This window comes from Babjeviella inositovora (assembly GCF_001661335.1).
Source record: "Babjeviella inositovora NRRL Y-12698 unplaced genomic scaffold BABINscaffold_9, whole genome shotgun sequence".
Taxonomy (NCBI): domain Eukaryota; kingdom Fungi; phylum Ascomycota; class Pichiomycetes; order Serinales; genus Babjeviella; species Babjeviella inositovora.
The window spans coordinates 435526-457149 of NW_017566846.1; the positions used below are offsets into that span (position 1 = coordinate 435526).

At 50.2% G+C, this 21624-nt stretch overlaps 8 protein-coding genes and 6 non-coding genes across 14 annotated transcripts; 5 read left to right on the plus strand and 9 right to left on the minus strand.

Moving 5' to 3' along the window:
* Positions 1-23: 23 nt before the first annotated feature.
* On the minus strand, positions 24-1500 carry BABINDRAFT_162481 (uncharacterized protein). The gene has a single exon (XM_019129372.1). It carries the CDS (start codon positions 1458-1460, stop codon positions 135-137), a length of 1326 nt encoding a protein of 441 aa, XP_018984128.1. The 5' UTR covers positions 1461-1500; the 3' UTR covers positions 24-134.
* Positions 1501-2674: 1174 nt separating this feature from the next.
* Positions 2675-4175, plus strand: BABINDRAFT_172091 (uncharacterized protein; the record flags this gene model as incomplete). Its single annotated transcript, XM_019130857.1, has 3 exons — positions 2675-3074; positions 3402-4077; positions 4100-4175. 3 exons carry the CDS (start codon positions 2675-2677, stop codon positions 4173-4175), a joined length of 1152 nt encoding a protein of 383 aa, XP_018984129.1.
* A 2259-nt stretch (positions 4176-6434) lies between these two features.
* Positions 6435-10134, minus strand: BABINDRAFT_162483 (uncharacterized protein). Its single transcript, XM_019129373.1, has one exon. The coding sequence runs from the start codon at positions 10091-10093 to the stop codon at positions 6539-6541; it is 3555 nt and encodes a 1184-aa protein (XP_018984130.1). The 5' UTR covers positions 10094-10134; the 3' UTR covers positions 6435-6538.
* A 710-nt stretch (positions 10135-10844) lies between these two features.
* On the minus strand, positions 10845-10915 carry BABINDRAFT_t274. Its single transcript has one exon. It is a non-coding gene; the product is annotated as a tRNA-Gly (tRNA).
* Positions 10916-11391: 476 nt separating this feature from the next.
* BABINDRAFT_t255 lies at positions 11392-11463 on the plus strand. The gene has a single exon. It is a non-coding gene; the product is annotated as a tRNA-Glu (tRNA).
* Positions 11464-11642: 179 nt separating this feature from the next.
* On the minus strand, positions 11643-11715 carry BABINDRAFT_t273. The gene has a single exon. It is a non-coding gene; the product is annotated as a tRNA-Phe (tRNA).
* Positions 11716-12559: 844 nt separating this feature from the next.
* On the plus strand, positions 12560-12838 carry HFL2 (negative cofactor 2 transcription regulator complex subunit; the record flags this gene model as incomplete). The annotated part of the gene is made up of 1 exon (XM_019131257.2): positions 12560-12838. A coding segment is annotated over one exon (279 nt), but the record flags the coding sequence as incomplete, so codon positions are not given.
* Positions 12839-14192: 1354 nt separating this feature from the next.
* On the plus strand, positions 14193-16169 carry BABINDRAFT_38670 (putative phosphotransferase; the record flags this gene model as incomplete). Its single annotated transcript, XM_019131890.1, has 1 exon — positions 14193-16169. The coding sequence occupies one exon, from the start codon at positions 14193-14195 to the stop codon at positions 16167-16169; it is 1977 nt and encodes a 658-aa protein (XP_018984132.1).
* A 418-nt stretch (positions 16170-16587) lies between these two features.
* BABINDRAFT_t272 lies at positions 16588-16659 on the minus strand. The gene has a single exon. It is a non-coding gene; the product is annotated as a tRNA-Glu (tRNA).
* Positions 16660-17288: 629 nt separating this feature from the next.
* BABINDRAFT_t271 lies at positions 17289-17371 on the minus strand. Its single transcript has one exon. It is a non-coding gene; the product is annotated as a tRNA-Lys (tRNA).
* Positions 17372-17556: 185 nt separating this feature from the next.
* PEL1 (CDP-diacylglycerol--glycerol-3-phosphate 3-phosphatidyltransferase) lies at positions 17557-19314 on the minus strand (the record flags this gene model as incomplete). Its single annotated transcript, XM_019131142.1, has 2 exons — positions 17557-19138; positions 19226-19314. 2 exons carry the CDS (start codon positions 19312-19314, stop codon positions 17668-17670), a joined length of 1560 nt encoding a protein of 519 aa, XP_018984133.1. The 3' UTR covers positions 17557-17667.
* A 141-nt stretch (positions 19315-19455) lies between these two features.
* On the minus strand, positions 19456-20286 carry BABINDRAFT_153390 (uncharacterized protein). The gene has a single exon (XM_019127251.1). It carries the CDS (start codon positions 20065-20067, stop codon positions 19597-19599), a length of 471 nt encoding a protein of 156 aa, XP_018984134.1. The 5' UTR covers positions 20068-20286; the 3' UTR covers positions 19456-19596.
* A 413-nt stretch (positions 20287-20699) lies between these two features.
* Positions 20700-20773, plus strand: BABINDRAFT_t256. The gene has a single exon. It is a non-coding gene; the product is annotated as a tRNA-Ile (tRNA).
* A 242-nt stretch (positions 20774-21015) lies between these two features.
* BABINDRAFT_162486 (protein retreival receptor) lies at positions 21016-21615 on the minus strand (the record flags this gene model as incomplete). Its single annotated transcript, XM_019129374.1, has 1 exon — positions 21016-21615. A coding segment is annotated over one exon (424 nt), but the record flags the coding sequence as incomplete, so codon positions are not given.
* Between the last annotated feature and the right edge of the window lie 9 nt (positions 21616-21624).

Below are 21624 nucleotides of genomic sequence, written 5' to 3' on the forward strand. Positions count from 1 at the left end.
CTGTGTAGTACAATACCGAGACCTCCCGCCAAAGCAACGAACATTTATATATATATTGATATATTTACTATTTTTATGCTGTCTTATCAAATAAAAAAGTTCTCCACTTGCACATTAAACATACACCTTTCCCACTACCTCTCATCTGCCTTGTCAAACTGTTCGTCGATAGGTCCCAAGACCAACTTCTTCAAGTAAAACATGCGGTCCGCCACATCATTGTTCATCTGCAACTTCTCCTTCGCATACACATTTGTCACGTCAATCAAGTCCCCTATGTCTCTATCATCGTCCAACCCGTTCAAGTAATCCGCTGCTGGCTTGTCGTCACCCACCTGGGCAAACTGATACAACACCGCGCCCGCGGGATAGCCATACTTGAGCAATTCCCGTCTCGTCTGCTTGACCATCTGGGCAATACCGTCTCTGTCGCTGAATGGTGGCAGCTCCCCATAGGGCATCCCATCAGTGAGAACAACCACCATCACAGGCTTAGCGAGCCCCCTGGCTGGAATCTTCGATAAAACCATAGGCTTGATCACGTTCTGGTGGAGCTGGCTGGCAAGCGGGGTGACCCCAAAGTACCCCACGTGAGGGCTATTCAAGATATCCTTGAGGGTCTGCTCGGAGCGGATATTGTCGAATGAAAGGCCTAAGTCTTGGTAAACCCCCTGCTGAATCTGGTCATTTTTATTCATAAAGCGCAACGAGAACCCGTCATCTTTGATGCTGACCGTCTTCATGAGATCCAACATTAAAGTCTTGAACTCTGTCTGGCGCTTAATGTCCGCCATAGAGCCAGAATTGTCCACGTACAACACTACGTCAAAGAACAAGAGCTCTGCCACCTCTTCCATTGGGAAGGAAGACGGGATTTGCAAGGTCTGCTTAATCTCCTGGAGCTTTCCGACAGCGTTGTTCTCGCGGAGAACCTGGAGAACTTGTTCACGCGAGGTGTAAAAACTGTGGGACTTGCGTGAGGGAATGAGCATCGTCGAGATCTGGGCAAAATCCTGGTCCGTGTACGTGGCCTTGGAGCCGAGCATCTTACGGAAGGAGGACATTTTGCGCGTGAATTTGACGTAGTCCTTCCACAACTCCGGGTTCTGTAAGCGATTAAGCGACTGGATGATGGAAGGGAGAAGGTTTTCGTAATCGTGGTCCGAATACTGGGGCTGGACATGGTGTGGTTGCTGGGCATTCCGTTGGAACGGTTGCTTAGCATTTTGTTGATGTTGTGGCAGCAAATTCTGTTGAAGTGGCGGCTGAGCACTCTGTTGGGACGACTGCTGCTGGTACTTTTCATTCAAAGCCCCTTTTTCCTGCTCTGCAGAAATTGGCAAAGAGGACTCCCGGTGACCTGGAGGCGGAGCTGCGGGTCTTTGGTAGCCCGATGAGGAAGAACCTTGGGCAGAGCCTTGAGCCTCTGAAAAATAGGCTGGAGGAGGAAAGTTAGACATGGTGTTGGTTATAGACTTATAACAAGTCAATCTACTCAGCTATATAATCTTCAACAGCGGCAGGGGGTTCTTATATATCCGTGAATCCTAATAGACGAGGCTGAAGGTGAGCTTCATGCAGGACCGTCAATCATGGCTGTAGACGCATACCGCAGGGATCGGGCAGGGCAGTGCGTCTTCCTTTTCGTCAATTTTGATGTTTTAAAAAAACATATCCAGCAAATGGTATCAGGATTTTTTTTTTTTTTGGCTAGTTCAAGTTTCGGTTGGACTCCCTTGTTTTGATAATGCCACAAAGCAACAAGGTCCGAATCTCTGCCGTGTAAGGCTGGCGACGTATGCGCATGCGGCAAGGGAGGTAAGAAGAGCAACTGATCATAATACACGGAATAGGTAGCTCTTTCTGACGTTTTAGCCCATAGCCTTTTCTAATACTAAAACGAGTATGCGCTTACTTGCTAAGTTAACGTTGTTTCAGTCCCCCAGCTTATCTTTCTCCGTCATGAGTTTGAGAAACTAGGTCACACCAGTGCTGCACGTCCAGAGAAGCTGCGCCTTCACGGCTATTCCACAGCCACAATCAACCCCGGACCTTCCAGCCAGCTGTAAACACTCTAACTGTATCCTCTAACAATTATAAATTCCACACAAGTTGAGTACAAAGGGGGACGATCCACCGTAAAAGGATAATTTCAGTGATAACTCCACCATAATCACAGGTGGCTGTAGACGAAGGGCTTGTAGCCGTCCAAGGCTTCTAGCAGAGGAAACTCTCCCCACCACTTCAAAGTCAGTATACTAGACAGCGGTAATACAAACTAGCCAGCTCCTCCATAAACGTAACAATAAGGCAAAATGCTATCCCCCTAAAATTAGAAATATCTCGTACCAAAACCACCAAGAGAAACCGTACCCCGTATTACCGTGCTTTCTGTAACGTCACGTGCCACTCCTCCGATTTTGTCGTTTTTCCCTAGGATTTCCCGAAAACGCCGCTCGCGAATTAGCCACATAGTACGATCGGCAAACCTTAACCGAATAAATGACAAACATCAAAGCGTGACGAGCCCCAAAAGAGTGAACAGGTATCCTACACACAGAAAGATATATCCACAGAGAGATATATCCACAGACGATATCCTTAGCCTGTAGTATTCTTACGGCCCAAACTCCAAGGATTGTGAATCCAGCCACAAAATACACGAATACAAACCATGGCCGATTACAGCAAGTACCTGCGGCTACCTCTACTCGACATCGTGCCCGATCACTATGAAGATGGCGTGCCGGTTTTTACGCCGACCTACGCAGAGTTCAAAGACTTCTACCACTTCCAACGGTCGATCAACCGGTTTGGGATGGAGTCGGGGGTCGTGAAGGTGATTCCGCCGCACGAGTGGGTAGAGAGCTTGGGGTATACCCAGGAGTTGTACGAGTCGGTGCGAATCAGGAATCCGATTGTTCAACAGATCAACATGGTGCAAAACGGTGTATTTGCACAACAGAACGTGGAACGACAGCGGGGGTACTCGTTGGCCCAGTGGAAGGGGTTGTCTGAGCAGGCAAACTACCAGCCCCCGGCGGAGAGAGGAGGGACTCGAACGGGCAGCACAAGTGAGGCAAGTGTGAAAGGAACGAATCCAAACCCAGCGACCTCAAACGTGGCAGCCTCTCGCGTGATAACCAGAAGGGCAAGCACAACGAGCGACTCTGTCGCAGTTTCCGCCGGCTCTTCGGCAAAAACCCGGAATCATTCGACACCATCTGCCCCCTCTGCTTCCCGTACCCGGAGCGTCAGTATTGCGAGTACTGAGGCGAATTCCGTGACGGGTACCGAGCTGGCCCATTCGAATCATCATCATCTGAGTAGTGCTGATTCCAAAGCCCCTAAAAAGAACCCTAAAGCACCTCAAAAGGCTGTTAAAGCGCCCCAAAAGATAGCCAAACCCCCAAAGCTGTCACTTCGTGACTTTCATATCGACATCTCCCAGTACACCCCCGAACGATGCCTCTCCCTTGAGAAAACCTACTGGCGGACACTCAACTACGCGGAACCGATGTATGGCGCGGACACCCTTGGATCTGTTTTCAACCCTAAAGTCTCCTCCTGGAACGTCTCAAACCTCCCGAACATTCTCGACCTCATGGACGAGAAACTTCCCGGGGTGAACGATGCATACCTCTACGCGGGCCTCTGGAAGGCAACCTTTGCGTGGCATTTGGAGGACCAGGACCTTTACTCGATCAATTATATCCATCTAGGGGCCCCTAAGCAGTGGTACGCCATCCCGCAGTCATCTCGCGCCCATTTTTTCGAGATCATGAAGGATCTCTACCCCGATGAGTACCGGCACTGTCACGACTTCTTACGCCACAAGACGTTTTTGGTCGCGCCCAAGTATCTTGAGGCGCATGGTGTAGTAGTGAACAAGGTTGTGCACCGCCAAGGCGAGTTCATGATTACGTACCCGTATGGCTACCATTGCGGGTTCAACTATGGGTACAATCTTGCAGAGTCGGTGAATTTTGCCTTGGACTACTGGTTTGAGGTGGCCGAAAAGACCACCAAGTGCGAGTGTATCGACGATTCCGTCGGCATCAATGTTACGCAGCTCAAGTGCTTGTACAATCATGAAAAGTATGAAATGGAGCTGGATGTCGTGGAAATTTCCAGCGAAGAAGAGAGCGAAGTTGAAATACCAAAGCCAAAGTTGAAGGAACCGAAGGTTGTGAAGCTAAAGCCAAAGGGTGAGGCGTGCTTATTATGTCCGAATATTCTCCCCCGGCGTTTGCTCAAGCTCAGGGTGTTTGAGTTGTTGGAGGTTGAGGGGAAAAAGGGCAAGGTTCATCGTGTGTGCGCGTACTTGTGCAACGAGGTGATGATGAAAAACGTGAGAGAAGACAAGGATTTGAAAGCTTTGGGAGAAGCATGTAAGGCGGGTGCTATGACTGAAGTTTTGACTTCAAGCAGTCTTCTTGGATTGGGCGGAATAGCTTCTACAGACGCTGGTAGAGACGCAGACCCAGCTTTTGTTGTCAAACACCCAGAAATTTCTGATGCTTGCACGAACGATCCTCGTCTCCTCTCTGATGACGAAGGTTATGAAACTGCAAACGAAGGCGAGCGAAGGTTGCTGGTTAAGGTCGAGGATGGTGAGACGCCTCCAGATGAAGGTGTTGCTAAGTGCTTGAACGGGCCAGCTATGGACGTGACAGGCCCCTTGACCCCAACCAGCATCAAGCACAGTCCCAGTGAACCCCATTCCACGCTTGCTGGTGTTTCCGTCACACACCAACCTTCGGAGACTCCTGCTGTCCCGTCTCTTGGCAAGTGTGAAGCCACTGGCTCTACCTCTGCTCCGGTGGAGATTGTCACCAACTTCTCAGCGATTCCGCCAGCGCGGAAGAACCTCCGGTGCCTCGTGTGCCACCTTTCGGGCGCCGCCCACGGGGTTTGTTTCCAGTGCGACTACAGCAAGTGTACCCGAGCGTATCACGCGACGTGTGCCATTGGTGCCGGTATCTTCCTCGACCTCGAAACGTGTACTGAGATGAAAGCACTGGGTGGCACTGACTTGTTGAAGCTGAGGCTCAACTACTGCAAGGTTCACCGGCCTAAGCTTCCAGAAGCGAAGCGGCTTATAGGGGAAACGTTCTGCCAGCTGCTCACGCGGAACTCCATCGTCCAGTTTACGCTCCAGGGAAACCACCATTCCGGCTTGGTGGTGAAAAACAACGCCTCGGAGAGCACGTTGGACGTACTTGTGTACCCCAAGCTCACCGAGGGCATAGAGATTGTCTATGAAAGTGTGTTGGGTAATGATAAGTACTTTACAGGAGTTCCAGAAAGGCCGCGGAAGGCTGAAAGGGAAAAGAAGGAAAAGGTTGGCAAAAAAATTGTCAAGAAAGAAAAGGTAGATCCTCTGGCCGTTGACGGGACACCTCCTGGGGATTTAATCTGCTCTGGGGTCAAAGACCCAAACTTTTCGCTCCAAATTCTCCCCTGGAACGGTTCTACCATGGTATTAGAGGTCTTTCATTTGGCCCACGAGAAGAGGGAGCCGTCTGACTCCCTGGTGTGGTGCTACTTGCCCGACCAGTCGACCGACCAGGTGGCGCGCTTCACCGATAATTGGGCGCTGAAAACGCCAAACGACCCGGGTTACAAGCGGTTTTTGTACAAGAAGGGGTTGGGACCAAAGAAGGTGAAAAAGTCGGAGTTGAAGCGGCTAGCGATGGAGGCGAGCGGTGAGGCTCCAAAGGAAAAGCGCCCGTACAAAAAGCGAAAGATGGTTGGGCTCGAAACTTTGTTGGATCCATCCGAACCTTTGGCTGAAAAGCCAAATGCAACTCCATCGCTGAAGACCCCAAAGCCAAGGACTAAGAAACAAAAGGTCGAATCCAAGGTTCATTATGTGGTCTCTCCGCAGGTGGCTGCCCAGTTCCAGTACCCCCCTAGTTTTCCCGGTGCTTATCCTGGAAACCCTCACGGGTATGTCCCAATCATGCCGTATCAGGGATTTGTGCCGTACCCTTTCCTTAACCAACCTTCCCCTGGTTGTCCTCCGAACTTTGCTCCTCCGATGGTTGGGGTTTCGGGGATACCCCCAGGAATGGCGGAAATGCCCCCGGTATTGTCACCAGATGTGCCTCCAGGAATGCTACCCCGGTATAGCGACTCTCACCAAATGCAAATACCCATAATGGCGGCCTCGCTGTTGATTCCAAGAACGGCCCCAATACCAATTCCCTCGATGGTCTCGTCTCCGGTGCCCCGGCCTGGAGCTGCTCTTTCCGGCGAGAATCCGCATTAACTTGGCGTGCTTTTGGCCCACCTAAATGGATTCATGCCGAGTCTGTCACCTAAAGAGATGACAGAAAATCGTTATTGAGGTCAGCAGCCTGTCCTGTTGATTTTGTATATCTACAATGAATCCAGTAAACCAATTAAATTACAAAGGTTTAAATCATAAGCACGCCCGCAATTGATCCCGCTAATGGTCAATTAACCTGCCGCAAGGTTGAATATATAAAAAAAAACAGCAAAATATACTAAATGTAAGAGTACAGGTCCAGGCTTAAATTCTCTCAATCATGTCCAAAACGTTCTTAACAGCACGCAATCGGACCTCTTCTGGGTACACGGCAACCTCGCCTTGTAACGCCAGCAACCCGCGGAGGAACCAGCTAAAGTCGCTCTGCAAGCCCAACGGAACCACGTTCTGCTGGCTCAACTCGCGGCTGCGCTTCATCTTGCTGGTGTGCTCATGCTCCTCGGCCGCCTGTTCGGCCTTGGTGATAATGCTCTCTTCGATGCCGCACATGGCAGCAACGTTCATCCCAAAGGACCCCTCCGCGGCACCCGGCTCCAACTTGTACAAAAAGGTAATGTTCCGCGACTCCCTCTCGACCAAGATCTTCATCCGAAGAGGTGTCACCTGTGGATGCGAGGCAAACGCGAGTCCGAGGTTCCCGTAATGGGTCGCAAAGAAGCCCATAGCCTGGATATGAGTCGCAAGGTGGTACAAGACGGCCTCGGCAATGGCATAGCCATCGGAGGAAGACCCGCCTCGGCCCAATTCGTCCAAAATCACCAAGGATTTCGGCGTGGCGGTCTCAAGGATCTTCTTGGTCTCGGCAAGCTCCACGTAGAACGTGGATTTCCCCTGGAGAAGGTTGTCGTTGGCCCCGAGACGGGTCATGATCCGGTCTACCGGCGTCATCCGCGCGCTCTCACACGGCACGTAGCATCCAACCTGTGCCAAAACCACCGCAATACACGTCATCCGCAAGAGCGTCGACTTACCAGCGGCATTGGCACCGGTAAGCAAGCCAATACCCGAGTGATCACCGCCTAATACCACATCGTTCGGAATAAACTCCTTCACGGAAGATGAAAGTGCCCCACCGGGAGTGAGGAAGCACGGGTGTCTCAACTCCACAAAGCTGAGCTCACCCTTGGAGGAGTCAACCAACTCTGGACGACAAGCGGGGAACCCGAGCGACTCGGACGTCCGCGCAAGCGCAATGAGACAGTCGAGCTGGGCAACCAACTTGAGAGTTTCCTGAAAGACCGAGTAGTTCTCGGTGAACCGTTCATAAAGCCGACTCTTCATCCCGTTGCTGATATCTTTGTGCAATTCTCTTTGCTCGGTGAGGCGTCTCGCAAGTTCCTTCACCTCTGGCGACCAATACCGCTTGACCTTGCTGGTGGCGGCCATCTGCTGCCAGTCCTTTGGAATCAGCTTCACGCACTTGACGGGAACTTCCACCGTGTAGATCTCCTTCCCGGAATCGCGGTAGCAAATTTCCTGGGACTTATACACCCTGCGGTACTCCTTGAGCACCACGTTCAACTCGTCCTCGAGTCCCTTCATGGTGTCCAAGGAAGCATCAAACTCCAAATCGACACCTCTCTGAGGGATAATCACGTCCTGGAGCGCCTCGACACGGTCAAAGGCATCGGTCCAGGACTCCACCGCTGGCGGTAAGCCCTCCGGGATCTTCTCCAAGAGCTTCCCAAGCACGCCCGGAACGGCATCGTAGTCCTTGATAGCCGCAAGCTCGATGAAAAAGCGCACGATCCGCTCAAAGCTCTCCACCACCTTTACAAAGTCACGGAAGCGCAAGCTGCGCGAGTGGATACGCGCAAGAAGCCGCTCCAAGTCCGGAAGCCCCGTCAAGCCCTGCTCCAAGTGGCTTCTGAACTCGTTTCCGTCGTTGGAAAGGAGAAACTCCACGGTGTCAAGGCGGCCGTTGATGTCGTCAATGCGCAAAAGCGGCGCCATTACCCACTGCTTGAGCATCCGCTTGCCAAAGCCCGTGATTCCGCGGTTCACAAGCTTGAACAACGTCCCCTTATCGCCTCCGTCGAACGAGTTGTTAAAGACTTCCAAGTTGTTCAACGTGATACCGTCGAGAATGAGTGTAGAATTCGCGGCGCCGGAAGCATCGTAAGGCTTAAAGTTCCCAAGCGTCATGATCTCGCGGTCAAGCTGAAGCGAGGATAGGTACGAGAGAAGGCCTCCGAAGGCGGCAAAAGCGAGTCTCGACTCCTGGTGGCACGAGACTAGAAGCGGGGGGAAGCTCGTCAAGTCGTCAAGGTCCTTGGCCGGATAGTACCCCCCTCTGACCAAGTTCTCGTACGTCGTTTCGTAGTCCCAGAACTCCTTCCTCGGGGTCAAGTGGTTCCAGATGGGCTGAGAGGCCAGGTTAAACTTGAGAATCCGTGTCGCGGCCGTGCACAAGTTGCCCTTTTCCACCACAATCTCCTTCGGTCTGAGCTGGGTGATGAGGGTGTCGAGGCGAGAACACTCTTGGTCGTCTCGGAACTCCAACATCCGCACTTCCAGTGTTGTGGTATCTACCCATGCGAGCCCAAACACCTTCTCGGTGCCGTCTGTCTCCTCTCTGATGGCAAGGCAATAAATGGCCATGTCATCCGTGATCATCCCGAGCTCCGTGAGCGTTCCACCGGTCAAAACGCACTTGAGCTCACGCTTGATCACCTTGTCTTCCTTCAGGAGCGTGCTCTTCTCACGCATCTCCTTGGCAAGCATGCTCTCCTTCTGGTCAACCTTGGCCACCTTGTACCCCGCGTCAATAAACTGCTTTGCCCAGTAGTCGAAGCTCATCTCCGGTACCCCTGCAAGCTTCATGTTGGCTCGTCCGCCCCCCGCGATCTTGAGATCGAAGCGCGTGGAAGCAATGTGGGCGTCGTTCTCGTAGAGCTCGTAGAACTTTCCCTTCTTGAAGAAGACAACCGTGTCCCACATTACCGATTTGATCTCCCAGTACTGCTTTTCAAACGCGGTGAACTTTGCCCATGCGGAGGAAGGCACAAAGAGCGTGCGGGAGTCGTAGTCTGGGTCGGAGACGGGGCGTTTTTCTGCATCTCTGACGTCCACGAGCCAAGAATAGCGTTCTTCGTTTTCCTTGGTAAAGCTCTTTTTGGCAGCCTTGGGCAAAGCCTTTGTCCTTGGCGCCACCTTGGCCGTGTACGAAGACTTGGCGCTGAATTTGGACTCCAACAGATTGGAGCTCTTTGGCTTTTTCTTGCTCAAAATCTCATCTTCACTTTCAGCATCGCTGCCCTCAAGCTCCTTGGTGAGGTCTGCCATCTCCACCTCGTCTTCGGAGACCGGCTCTTCCGTTGGCTTGAATTCGTCTTCATCGTCAGAAAATGTAGTTACGCGTCTCTTTTTGACGTTGCTGAGGGAGACATCGTCGTCAGAATCGCTTTCAACGTAGGAAATATTGAGGCGCGATAATCTGGCGAATTCGGCAACCGGCGGAGCAGGGCTGGAAGGAATATCTGTAGAGTCAGCGTCTGGGGGGCAATCTAACATGGTTACATCATTCATTTCGATCTCATCCGGAGCTCCAACCGCCCCCGTGCTGTCTGTGGCCGGAGCTCCATTTATACCCGTGCTACTCACTTTCCCGTCAGCTTTGTCTTCCCTTGCCTTTAATGGAGACGATGGAATATCCTGGCTTTTGTTTTTGGGATCTGCCGTAGGCGAGTTGTTCGGGGACGACGACGGGGCAAAGAAGGATAATAGCGATTGCTGCTTGAGCTTAGCTCCGCTGCCTGTGGGTTTCTTGGTGGGTTTCTTAGGCGTTGCTTGAGTCATGGTGGTGTGTGTTTTGGTAAAGAAGGGTTGGTGGTTTGTATTTGGAGGGGATAAATAGAATAACTGACGGGGCCTTTTTCCGGCGACGCGTCCGCAAACGTGGGCGAAAATGTGACGCGTCTCCGCTCACGTACGCGCACACGTAAAACGCGCAAAGTCAGGGGGCTCAAAACATAAAAGCTTGGTCTCAGCTCTATTTATGGCCAGTTTATAATTTATTCATTGGCACTCTCTATCTGTGGGTTAAAGAAGCTACAGATGATGTCTGTCTACCATGTGGATTTAACGAGAGACGGGTTGGCTGGCTTGTAGTAAGCAATAATGTGTTAATAACAGACTGGATATATACTTTTATCTGATTGAATGAGACTAGATTAGCTTGAATCAACTATTGATGCTAGATAAACCACGGCTATAGTATACCGACATATTTCTGGTTCATCTTTCAAGGCATATAGCAGAGGAAAATACTCGTATATCCAAAGATAGCCATCCGATGCTGGTCTCTCAAAGTAAAATTAGTCTCAATTCAGAACTGGCTTCTCTATAATCTCCAATAATTCTAGGTAATTTTTCAGCTTGGATCTTTCGCCTCTTTCCTAGGAGGTTCCCAGACATACTGAGGTACCACCAACGACTGCGGTTCAACTTTCTATTTCTGGTACAATAGCCTCCGACTCATGGCTAAAATCCAGTCGTTTATAAGTTGAAACTCGGTCGAAATATTGTGTATTTAGGTGAACGAAAAAAATGCGCCAGCCCGGAATCGAACCGGGGGCCCAACGATGGCAACGTTGGATTTTACCACTAAACCACTGGCGCTCGCTTTGAGATCTTTGAGATCTTTGAGAATGAGTATGGCTGCACGTGCTTGATAGTCACAGAAAAATTACGATAAGGAATTGGTCGCTGGTCACAGGCAGTTCAACCCTCTTGGATTGACACATAACTTTACTCGTACTAGGGAGCTGGTTCTAATAACCGTCAACGAATTATAATAATCACACGTACTACCCTCTCACCTCAGAGGCGGATAGCACCTGTAATAGATCAAGGAGGTACGTGGTGTGCTAATGTTAGGATACGTCAACACAATCCCGACGAGCGTGGGAACTGTACCTCAGACTCTAACTTATGGGATCTCCCGTGCCCCGAGATTGCGGGCTATGGTTACTCGTAGTGATCAGATTGCTAAAAATCCAGTTGTATGATACCATTGGAGGGGGTTACTTCTTCGGGGTTCTAGGCTTAGCCCGGTTAGATAGGTTCTAGGAATGGTTTGACGATTTCATGACTGCTCCGATATAGTGTAACGGCTAGCACGGTTCGCTTTCACCGAGCAAACCCGGGTTCGACTCCCGGTATCGGAGGTTTAATTTTTCCTTCAGAGTAATATTGCAATTCCAATGTCGTTAATATTTGCGGTAAAACCTTTGGCCTTCATCTCTAAAATAGTCAAACACCACCGGTGCTACGACAAACACGTTCCCTCTTGCAGACCGCCGGTCCAAACCAAAGTCTTAAAGCCGAACCAGATACCAAAAAGAAATGCGACTTCTGTGGATCGAACACAGGACCTTTAGATCTTCAGTCTAACGCTCTCCCGACTGAGCTAAAGTCGCTCGGAAGTGAGGATAGATTTGGCTGGTCTAACTTGGAGGGCAAAGTAGAGTTAAAAATCAACATTTTAATTCAGATAATCTTTGGGTAAACAAGAAAAGCCTTTTGGTTAGCTCTAGTCATATATACTTATACGTATATATTAAATTATGGAATATTGCCAAATGCTGTATTTATCTCAAAAATTCCAGCTAGCTTAAATTTTGTCTATAAATACTTAATGCAACGTTAATATATTTTAATATATATTTTATTCCGTTTACCGCTATTTCACCCTGAATATATACCTTTTGACATAATCCAAACAATATTTTCCAGCCCTTTTCCACACCTAAAAACTCTGACAAAATCAGACTTGACTCATGCCTAACACGAGAATCAAAAGTCCCGTACATGTTACCGTGCATTCAAATCTTTCGGTGTCCCACTTTTACACCAAATCCATCGACTCCCAAGCAAAAGAAAACCAAGTCAAACCAATATTCTAAAATCTCCAGCGCGATGCCAAGGTCTGCCTATCAGTGTTGTTGAATGTTCTCGTTACCCGGCCGTCAACCAAATACGGTAAATTTCCCAAAGCGGCATGTCATGCGGCTGGTTTCTGTCTTGCGTTTTGCATTTAAAAGGCACCAAGTTCCCAGGATTTTCTGGTTTTCCTTTTTTTCCGATTGAGACTGCACGTGTTTTAGCTTGCACACGCACACAGGATTTTTCACCGTACCAATGTCTGACCGTTACTTTCAGCCACAGATGGCGGATCTTCTCAACCCTGCCCCACCGATACCGTATGATACCGCGGTAGAACCGATTGAGGCTGCCCCAGAAGCCGTTCCGTCGCTCGCAAAGACGTACGAGTCCATCAAGACACACTTCCCGGCTGCCAGAATCAAGAAGTTGATGCAATCGGACGAGGATATCGGGAAGGTGGCGCAGGCCACGCCGGTGGTGGTTGGCCGTGCGCTCGAGATCTTCATGGCAAGCTTGGTGCTGGCCAGCTGTGACGAGGCCAAGAAGAACGGCCAGAGAAGGGTCACCGCGAGCCACGTCAGAGGTGCGATCGAGGCCAACGAGCAGTACGATTTCTTGGTGGAGTTGGTGGAAAAGTACCCGGCCCCAAAGAATTAAAAAAACAAAAACAAAAAAAAACGGGAGGAGCCGATTTACGTGGAGTAAGCATGGACCAGGATTAGGACCTGGGACCCACAACTGTCAGAGTCCAGTGGAACAAACACTGGAGACTCTCGGAGTCTGGACTCCGTGACATCTTCAGAAACGTTGCGAGGCCCGCAACGCTAGATAGCATCCAGACTCGTCCGTCCTGCGGAACAAAGATCCATGAAGATCGGTCAGTTTAGAGAATAGAACGAGAAAAATATAAGACTCAGAGGTGGCAGAAACTTAATCATACTGGAGAACTTGATGGTCAGAGCTTGTTTATAGTGGCTTAAAAAGTCTTGAAAGGCTTTCGGATAAATTAAACTACAAGAGACGGGTTTGCGTAATAACGATACGGAAATGTACAAAGATTTGGAAATTTACAGTAATTCATCCTCAGAAATCTGCTTGCTCCAACCTTTCCCCAGAATGCATACCACGGTTCAAAGCACGGAATCATGACTCGGGAGATTTCCGCGCCTTAGTATCTTTCACCCGAGAAGGTTCTCCAGCTGTTAATCATAGTATAAGCCACAACCCCAAACCGCAGGACAATGGCTAGTAGAGCAATCGTGATTTTCCGGGCTGAAAAAATCACGTGCGCAGCCAGCCGGAACGGTTCATCAGAGGGGAAGCTGTCTTAAAGCCAATACGATGGTCTAAGCTCTGGAATAGATACAAGTTTGGGAAAGGATGTATATCTAGCAACAGTAGTCTATTTGGACCACTTTCTATATGCATATAAGAGAGCAAGGGAACCTCCTGATGTATGCCTCGGTGAATGAGGGGACGAGGCACTAGGCCAGCGAGGCATGAGGATATCTAGACGAGGTTGCACAGCCTAACAGCGGGGAACAGTACACACAAGGTATAAACACAGCTTTACCACAGGAAAATCAGACTTTTAGACTCTTATCGATTTATAACAGACCTCTTATCCTTCGGTGGAACGTTCTGTAATACCTCTGATAATTACATAGGCTACTCGGAAGATGGGGTCTCAGAACAAGTCTAACCTCACAAATAGCTTCTTTCTAAATGCCATAGCTAAATATAGATACGCGAAAAATAACACCTAACAATCTCTTTTCTTTTTATCAATGAGGGGTTGTGCGTTGCCTTATCAAGGTACATTCGGGAGAACATTCACTCGAGCTATATTTTTCACCAGACGCAGTCGTTCTGACATGCAGCATATATAAATGGGCGAGCCCCTCCCCTTCAATGCTTTAGATATTACTCCAGATCCGAGCAGCCCCAGCTTTTAATTCAGAACCACAAGTCCCGGATTATCAGCAAATACCTAGATCCCATTTCTCTTCCAATGTCCTCTACTAATCCGTCGGGCTTGTCCCTTGGCAACCCCGGTACGGGACCCTTTTATGTTGGTGTGGATGTTGGCACTGGCTCCGCGCGCGCAGCGGTGGTGGACCCCGCAGGTGCGATCCTCGGCCTTGCTGAGAAACCCATCTCTCGCCATGAGCTCCGAGCGAACCACATCACGCAGTCCACAACCGAAATCTGGGATGCGATCTGCTTCTGTGTTCGTCTGGCTGTCGTGCAGGCGAACGTGGATCCCGTCTACGTCCATGGTATCGGCTTCGATGCCACATGCTCGCTTGTGGCAATCGACCACGACGACATGCCGGTGGCCGTGGGCCCAGACTTTTCCGACGCCGCGCAGAACGTCATCCTCTGGATGGACCACCGCGCGCACAAGGAAACCGACACCATCAACGCCACGGGCGACGTCTGTCTCAAGTACGTAGGCGGCTCTATGTCCATTGAGATGGAAATGCCCAAAATCATGTGGCTCCAGGCTAACGTCGCACCAAACGTGTTTGCCCAGATGAAGTTCTACGACCTCCCAGACTTTCTCACTCACCGCGCGACAGGGTCCGAGGCGCGGTCCTATTGTTCCGCCGTGTGCAAGCAAGGGTTTGTGCCGCCGGGTGTAGACGGCTCGAAGCATGGGTGGTCACAGGAGTTTCTCGAGGCGATTGGTCTCGGCGAGCTTGTGGCTAACGGGTTTGCGCAGCTTGGTGGCTCCCCGGGGCTAGGCGGAACGTACCTCCATGCGGGTGAGACGGTTGGCACGCTCAGTGAGGCCGCCGCTGCCGAGCTTGGATTGTCACCAGGGTGCCGGGTTGGCTCGGGGGTGATTGATGCGTATGCTGGGTGGATTGGAACGGTTGCGGCGAGCGATGACACGAGCAGCGTCGTGAACGGCGCGACTAGCGGAATTGCCCAATCCTGTGGCCGTCTCGCGGCCGTCGCCGGCACTCTGACATGCCACATTGCCATGTCTGCCTCTCCCCTCTTTGTCCCCGGCGTCTGGGGCCCGTACCGCGACGTCATCGCGCCCGGCTTCTGGCTTGCGGAAGGCGGCCAGTCGTGCACCGGTGCGCTTCTCGCGCACGTGCTTGCGACTCACCCCGCGTATGCGGAGCTCACGACCGCCGCGGACATCTCCAATATCTCCAAGTTCGACTTCCTCAATAACCGCCTCGAGGACATGACCAAGGCAACCGGTACGCGCTCCGTCGTTGCGCTCGCGAAGCACTTGTTCTTCTATGGCGACTATCACGGCAACCGTTCGCCCGTTGCGGACGCACGCATGCGCGCGGCCATTGTTGGTCAGTCCATGGATGTATCGCTCGACGACCTCGCGCTCACGTACTTTGGTGCGTGCGAGTTCATCGCGCAGCAGACACGTCAGATTGTTGCCGCGATGACCGCTGCGGGCCACGCCATTTCGCGCATCTACATGTCCGGTGGCCAGTGCCGCAACGGGCTCCTCATGCGCTTGCTCGCAGACTGCACGGGCTTGCCAATTGTCATACCGCGGTACATCGACGCGGCGGTGGTATTTGGCGCGGCGTTGCTCGGGGCTGTCGCGGCGCAGGGTGTGCGCACAGAGTTGAAGGGCGTGTCCGCCACGCACGACGTCGCAAAGTCGCCGTACACCGCGCCTTCCGCAACCGCCAGCTCCACTGCACTCGCTTCCCTCGCCCCGCAAAGCGTAGGATACCCGTTCCCGCTTACCCGCACGACAGAGGCCGAAGACGACTTCGAAGACGAGGGTCTTTCCTTTGGTGCCAAGAGACTGGCAGCTGCGAGTGGCGACGCGTTGTGGCTGGTGATGGAGAAGATGAGCGGGGCCGGGAAGGTGGTGGCACCGAACACGGCCGACGATCCTGATCGTCGGTTGTTGGACGCGAAGTATAAGGTGTTTTTGGACTTGTGTGTGAAGCAACAGGAGTATCGCGCAGCGATTGATGCGGTAGAGGCTCTTGCGTAGAAAAAGTTTAATAAAGATTTTAGTTCAAATGGCTTGGTTTGTAGCTGGTGTGTTTGACCTGCCAGGGGAACGTCTGTGGGATCTACTTAGGTAAATGCGGACCGTTGCGTTATAGACAGATACACGAAAGGAACGGGAAAAGTAGATCCTAAGATAAGCCGTCTAATGGTATTATCTTGCCCATGGCAACGTGGTGTCATTTTTTTTTTTTTTTTCATATCGTTGTATGGTCAAAAATTATCTTTGTGACAAGGTTCATGTATTACAGCTTGGTGACGCTTCCACACTAGGCATAACGCTTTTACCATTCATCTAACTTTTAACAAAAGCATCTGATGGTTTATAACACGTATAGTATATTGTGTGCCATTTATATGGGAACACAAATGATTCTAGAAGTGGAGCAGAAAAAAGTAAGCTCCGAAACCGGGAATCGAACCCGGATCTGGGAGGTGAGAGCGCCCTGTGCTAGCCATTACACTATTTCGGAAGATTATCAAAACGTAAGGATATTGACCAATCCTTGACCATAATTAATATGCGTGTATTGACAATAAATTTTATATAAGATAGAGATCATAAGAACTCTGAGAGTATTTTTATGATGAACGATGCTGCTGCCAGTAATCTTCGATGGAATTTAATCACGTGTCAGTATGCTGGCCAACTAGCTGACAACAGTATTCAATACAATGTGTTTGGTAGTTGTACACCCTTTGCGATCCATGGTCCTACGCGGAAAAACGGCCTTCATGTCTTGTATGCATCTTGAAAGGTTGAAGTAAGAGTCGTCTCTTACCTTTTACGTTTATCAGTCAAGGGTCCAAAAGCCGTCACAGGATGTGGATGAGTCCAGGCCCATGCACCTCCAATGAAACGAGAGTAAGGCCCCAGGCTAAAAAGGAAGTGTGACCCTGATGCCTCCCGCAATTTACAAGCTCAGCTTCCTTCAGAGAAAGAAGGAATGAATCGCTAGGCCGTTTCCTTGGTCTTCCGTACCTTGAATTTCACGCTTCTTTTGACTGATTTTTCATCTCAATCTCTCTCGGTCTCTCTCCATCGGCGCGTCAGACCTCCAATTCCCTAGATAACTTGCTTTAATCTTTTAAAAAGAAACAGAACCCGACGCGGGGGTCGAACCCGCAACCTTGTGATCGCGTACTACTAAGAGTCACACGCTCTACCGATTGAGCTAGCCAGGCAAACTGTTGAAAACGAGATTTGTGGTTCACCCAGACGAACCATGGAGGCTTTCTACGGTGTGCGGATAAATGACACGAAATGAATGGCAGGGCGAGCTACATGATATTCAAAATGATATTCGAAAGCTGGTTCAATAACCAGACCCGGGTCTTTTAGATGTCTGGAATTGTCTTATATCGAGTTCCCTCCTCACTCCATCTAATCTGAAAGTCTATTGAAACTATATATACAGCAAAAGGATATGTTATGCGCTGATGCAATAAAAAATAAAAAACCGTAACCGAAATTAGCCGTCCTATAGCTTGCGCCCGACCAACTTGGTCGCTACCTGAACCCACTGGCTAATCTGTCTCTCCTCGTCCTTCTCAAAGTCCTCAAGGGTCACACGCTTCGTGTGCAGCATCAAGTTCTCAACCTCGTTGGCCATCTGCGCCTTCAACTCTTCGTCCTTGGTGACCACAATCGCGTTGCTCTCCAAATCAAGCGAATAGGCCCTTCGGGTGTAGTTGGACGACCCGATCATCGTGACAGACGGCCTAGTCTCGTCTGGAACCGAAATCCACAAACCCTTGGCGTGATAGGACCAGCCATTGGGCGTGTTGACGATACCACGCTGCCACTCGTTGAGGGAGATGGTCGCCTCCTTCTGGTTAGCGTGCACGTCGACCAAGAACTTTTTGGACAACAAAAGATACGCTTCTGGGAGATAGTAGGAGATACCACCGGACTTGTAGAACCCGTTAGCCTTGGGGGCGGCGGTGATAACGTTCCCGATGGCGCGCGAGTTGATCAACCGCTTCTTAATTTCCGGGTGCATGTTGAAGTAGCCTGCGGTAAAGGTCCACTGGATCTTTGGCGAGTCCAACAACGAAAGAAGGCGCAACACGGCGGGCTTTTCGGTGGAGTGGTCGGGCACCAAGAGTGGGGTGAACTGCGAAACCGGGTACACGACGGTGGTGGGGCTGCCCTCATCCTTGTCCTCGAACGGCGCCAAGTTACGCGGCTTGAGCAACGGCTCAAGGAGCAACAGCGCGTCCGACAAGAAGCGCTGCATATTCAAGTGCGGCTCGCTGGAGGCGTTGGAGGTGGGCCAGCTCATACGGAACTTGCTTTCGCTGGCGGAAGCGTAAATCCGGTAGGACAACGAGCTGACCGCCTGCTGGATGGAAAAGTAGTAGTCGGTCAAGGTCTGCGACTTGAAGTGGTAGTAGCGATCCTGTCTGTCTGTAAAGTAATCAGACGACAAGTTAGCGCCGCTCATGATGATCTCGTCGTCAAACCCGTACATCTTCATGTGCTGGAGGCCCCAGCCCTCGTTGATGCGCACAGGAAGGAGCGACTTTTTGACCCCGTTCAAGTGCGGCGTATGGTACATGCGGATGTCCACACGGTTGCCAAACTCCTCCGTGAGCGGTGAGAGGAGCGACGCTGAGCTGTGCTGCGGCGCTTCTCTGGTTCCGCGTAACGCGTCAGTGAGGATGTACACGCGGAGCTCGGGCTTCGCACGTAAAGCGTCCGTGATGGTGGCCACCAACTCGTGCTGCGTCTTTCCGATGTACAAGGAGGACAAAAACACGCGCTTTTCCGCGTGCGCGATCTTGAGCTTGAGGCGCTCATAGAACTCCACCGGACTGGTGATGATCTCGACGTCGCCCTTGTTGAGCACAAACCGCGGCGCAATCATATCTAACTGCGACATCACCGCACGGAGGCGCGGGTGGAACGAATGGGTGTTTTTCAGCGGTGTGGAATGGGTTGTTTTGGTGCTTGTGAAGGACAGCGCGGAACTAAGCGACGCGTCGTCCGCCGCCGTGGAGTGGGCACGCGTGTGCGTGTGTCCAAGACCAAGGTACGTGGAGATGTGGTGCAACATGACGTTCAGGTGGCCGTAAAAGAGCCGGTCGTGGAGAAGGTGTCTGGCGCTGGGGGTGCTTAAAGGCATGTGGGAGGCGTAGATAAAGAGATCGATACCGAAATTTTCTTTCTTTTGTGTGAATTTTTCAATTTCTTTTTCGCGGCGAGCGCGAAAAAAAACGGCTAATGATAAGCTGCGAAGAACCAAGATAGCCCGAGTGGCTTACAAGCTTTAGTGGGGGATCGCGAAAAGCTGAAGGAGCCAAGAAAAAAGGCTGAAAGCTCATCTGAAGTTTGAATCTCTTGATTACTCATTAGAGTGGTTTTGGCGCCACTTTTTTGAGCAAGTTGCGGGCAAGAGACCCCAAGGCTAACCTTTTAGATATCGCTTGGAGTTAAGGCCCGAAGCAATAGCCAATGGTGTAGGAGAATCAAACTTGGGTGTATATCCCCCAGTGGTTTTCAGGTAGCCCTTTGTATACCACAAAGTAGAGTATTGGATAATCAGACGCATACCTTGGAAATAAGTTAGAACTGGCCGTGGGAAGTTGAAGAAGGATAAATGTGAAGCTATAGGTAGAAAGTCTGGATCTTGTTTGTCTCGGGTGATTAGGAGAAGGCACGAATCGTCAAAACACGACATTTTCGGCATGGGTTGGCAAAACGCGACTGTTTTATTACAGCGCGATTGGAAGCCCACAAGTTCGGGGACGGCAAGAAGGTATTGATGGTGCGAATCAGCAAAAAAATACACGGAATCAATACGGGTAGGCTCATTGTTTGTGAATGGGCAATTTGCGGGGTAGAGCTGCATCTTCCTGTCAGGTATATTCTGCATCATTTACTGGACAAATTTGCGTTAGGCAGTGATCTAGATGCATAAGCCTGGAAGAGTTTTGGAAATAGTGCGTGAAATTTGTACCTTGAACAACTGGAAATAAGAGGTAATTCAAGGAATGTATCATTTAGTCACCTAGTACTCCGGGTTTATATCATATCTCAGCATTAGCCGTGCGTTAACTGTGTATCTAAACCACATAGATTATGGTGATATCTGGCGGTAACGGCCTTTAACTGTTGGACGGTGACATACCGGTACGCTTGTGTGCCAATCAGAATATGATGAATTGATCTTCGCCAATATTATAAAGGACATATGCGAGATCATCAGGTCCGAGAGATGGGCATGGAAATCCTATCCATCCAATGAAGTGGGTAAGATATCCCATAACGGTAGCAGACTCTGAGCAGTCAGATAATCAGATCTCGCCGCATAGTTAAATATTGTAGAGTCCCGATTTTAGTGTCTCAGGTCATATTCTATGAAATCAAGGATTTCAAACACGAACCATTGGGCATTAATTTTGTTGCTCATGGAGGGGGTGGTGTTAGCGTTAAAAGCAAGATGCTAAGACTGGAACCTCCATAACCTTCGCTCTTAAACTTTGATAAATCTTCATTAAGCAGGAATTTGGTCCCTTGGCCCAGTTGGTTAAGGCATCGTGCTAATAACGCGGGGATCAGCAGTTCGATCCTGCTAGGGACCATTTCTTTTTGTAACCCACTCGTCTTTGAGACTTCTATAAAACTACACTGAATTATCTAACCATCTGTTAGGTATGGTTGGAGAAATAGAATATCCTAGATAAAGTCACTACAGTTTTTATGGCGGATGCAGGGTTACGGTTAACTAAAGGCACCTGGTCATACATACACGAAGATATGCGAAGACCCTGATAGCCTATATATACGCTCCCTCGGGCTTTACTAAAGCAAACTATGCGTACTTGGATCTTTTAAATGCTATTTCCATCTACATTGGAGGCTTGATACACGCAAAACATAAGCGATATATATAGACATACAAGATATTGGTACAATTTCCTCTTGGTCAAGGAATTTCCTGGTCGGTAAAGGTGGAGAGGAAGGGGGTTTTCCAGGGCCAGACACAACGAAATGGAGTATCTACTTGGAGCCGTACTTGGCCTTTCCCAAGTCGAATGGCAAATACCTGTACTTCATCATGTGCTGGATCTGCTTTCTCATAGTCAAGGTGAACAAAATGACAAAGTACAAGACCAAAATCGGCCAAAACACTGGCACGTCGGTGATGGAGAACATGGTCAATACCAAACTGATCAGGGTGGCCCTGGTAGCACCAAACCAGAACTTGAATTCAGGCAATCTTCTGATAAACGGTCTAAACTCCTCACTGGTCTCCTGCTCGCTGGTAATGCCTTCCTCCATGGACTCCCTGTGCATCTCCTGCTCCAACGACGGATCAAATTTTGGCGTCAAAAACGCCAAAAAGAGGTTCAACAAGTAGATGGCCAAAGCGTAGCAGATAATGTACCAGCCCTGGGCGTAAACGATTCTCAACGCAAACATCAACAACAAA

What these genes read in the sequence shown, in the direction of transcription:
- BABINDRAFT_162481 (XM_019129372.1), bottom strand. Translation starts at nt 1,460, where the DNA reads ATGTCTAACTTTCCTCCTCCAGCCTATTTTTCAGAGGCTCAAGGCTCT.
- BABINDRAFT_162483 (XM_019129373.1), bottom strand. Translation starts at nt 10,093, where the DNA reads ATGACTCAAGCAACGCCTAAGAAACCCACCAAGAAACCCACAGGCAGC.
- BABINDRAFT_153390 (XM_019127251.1), bottom strand. Translation starts at nt 20,067, where the DNA reads ATGATGCAGAATATACCTGACAGGAAGATGCAGCTCTACCCCGCAAAT.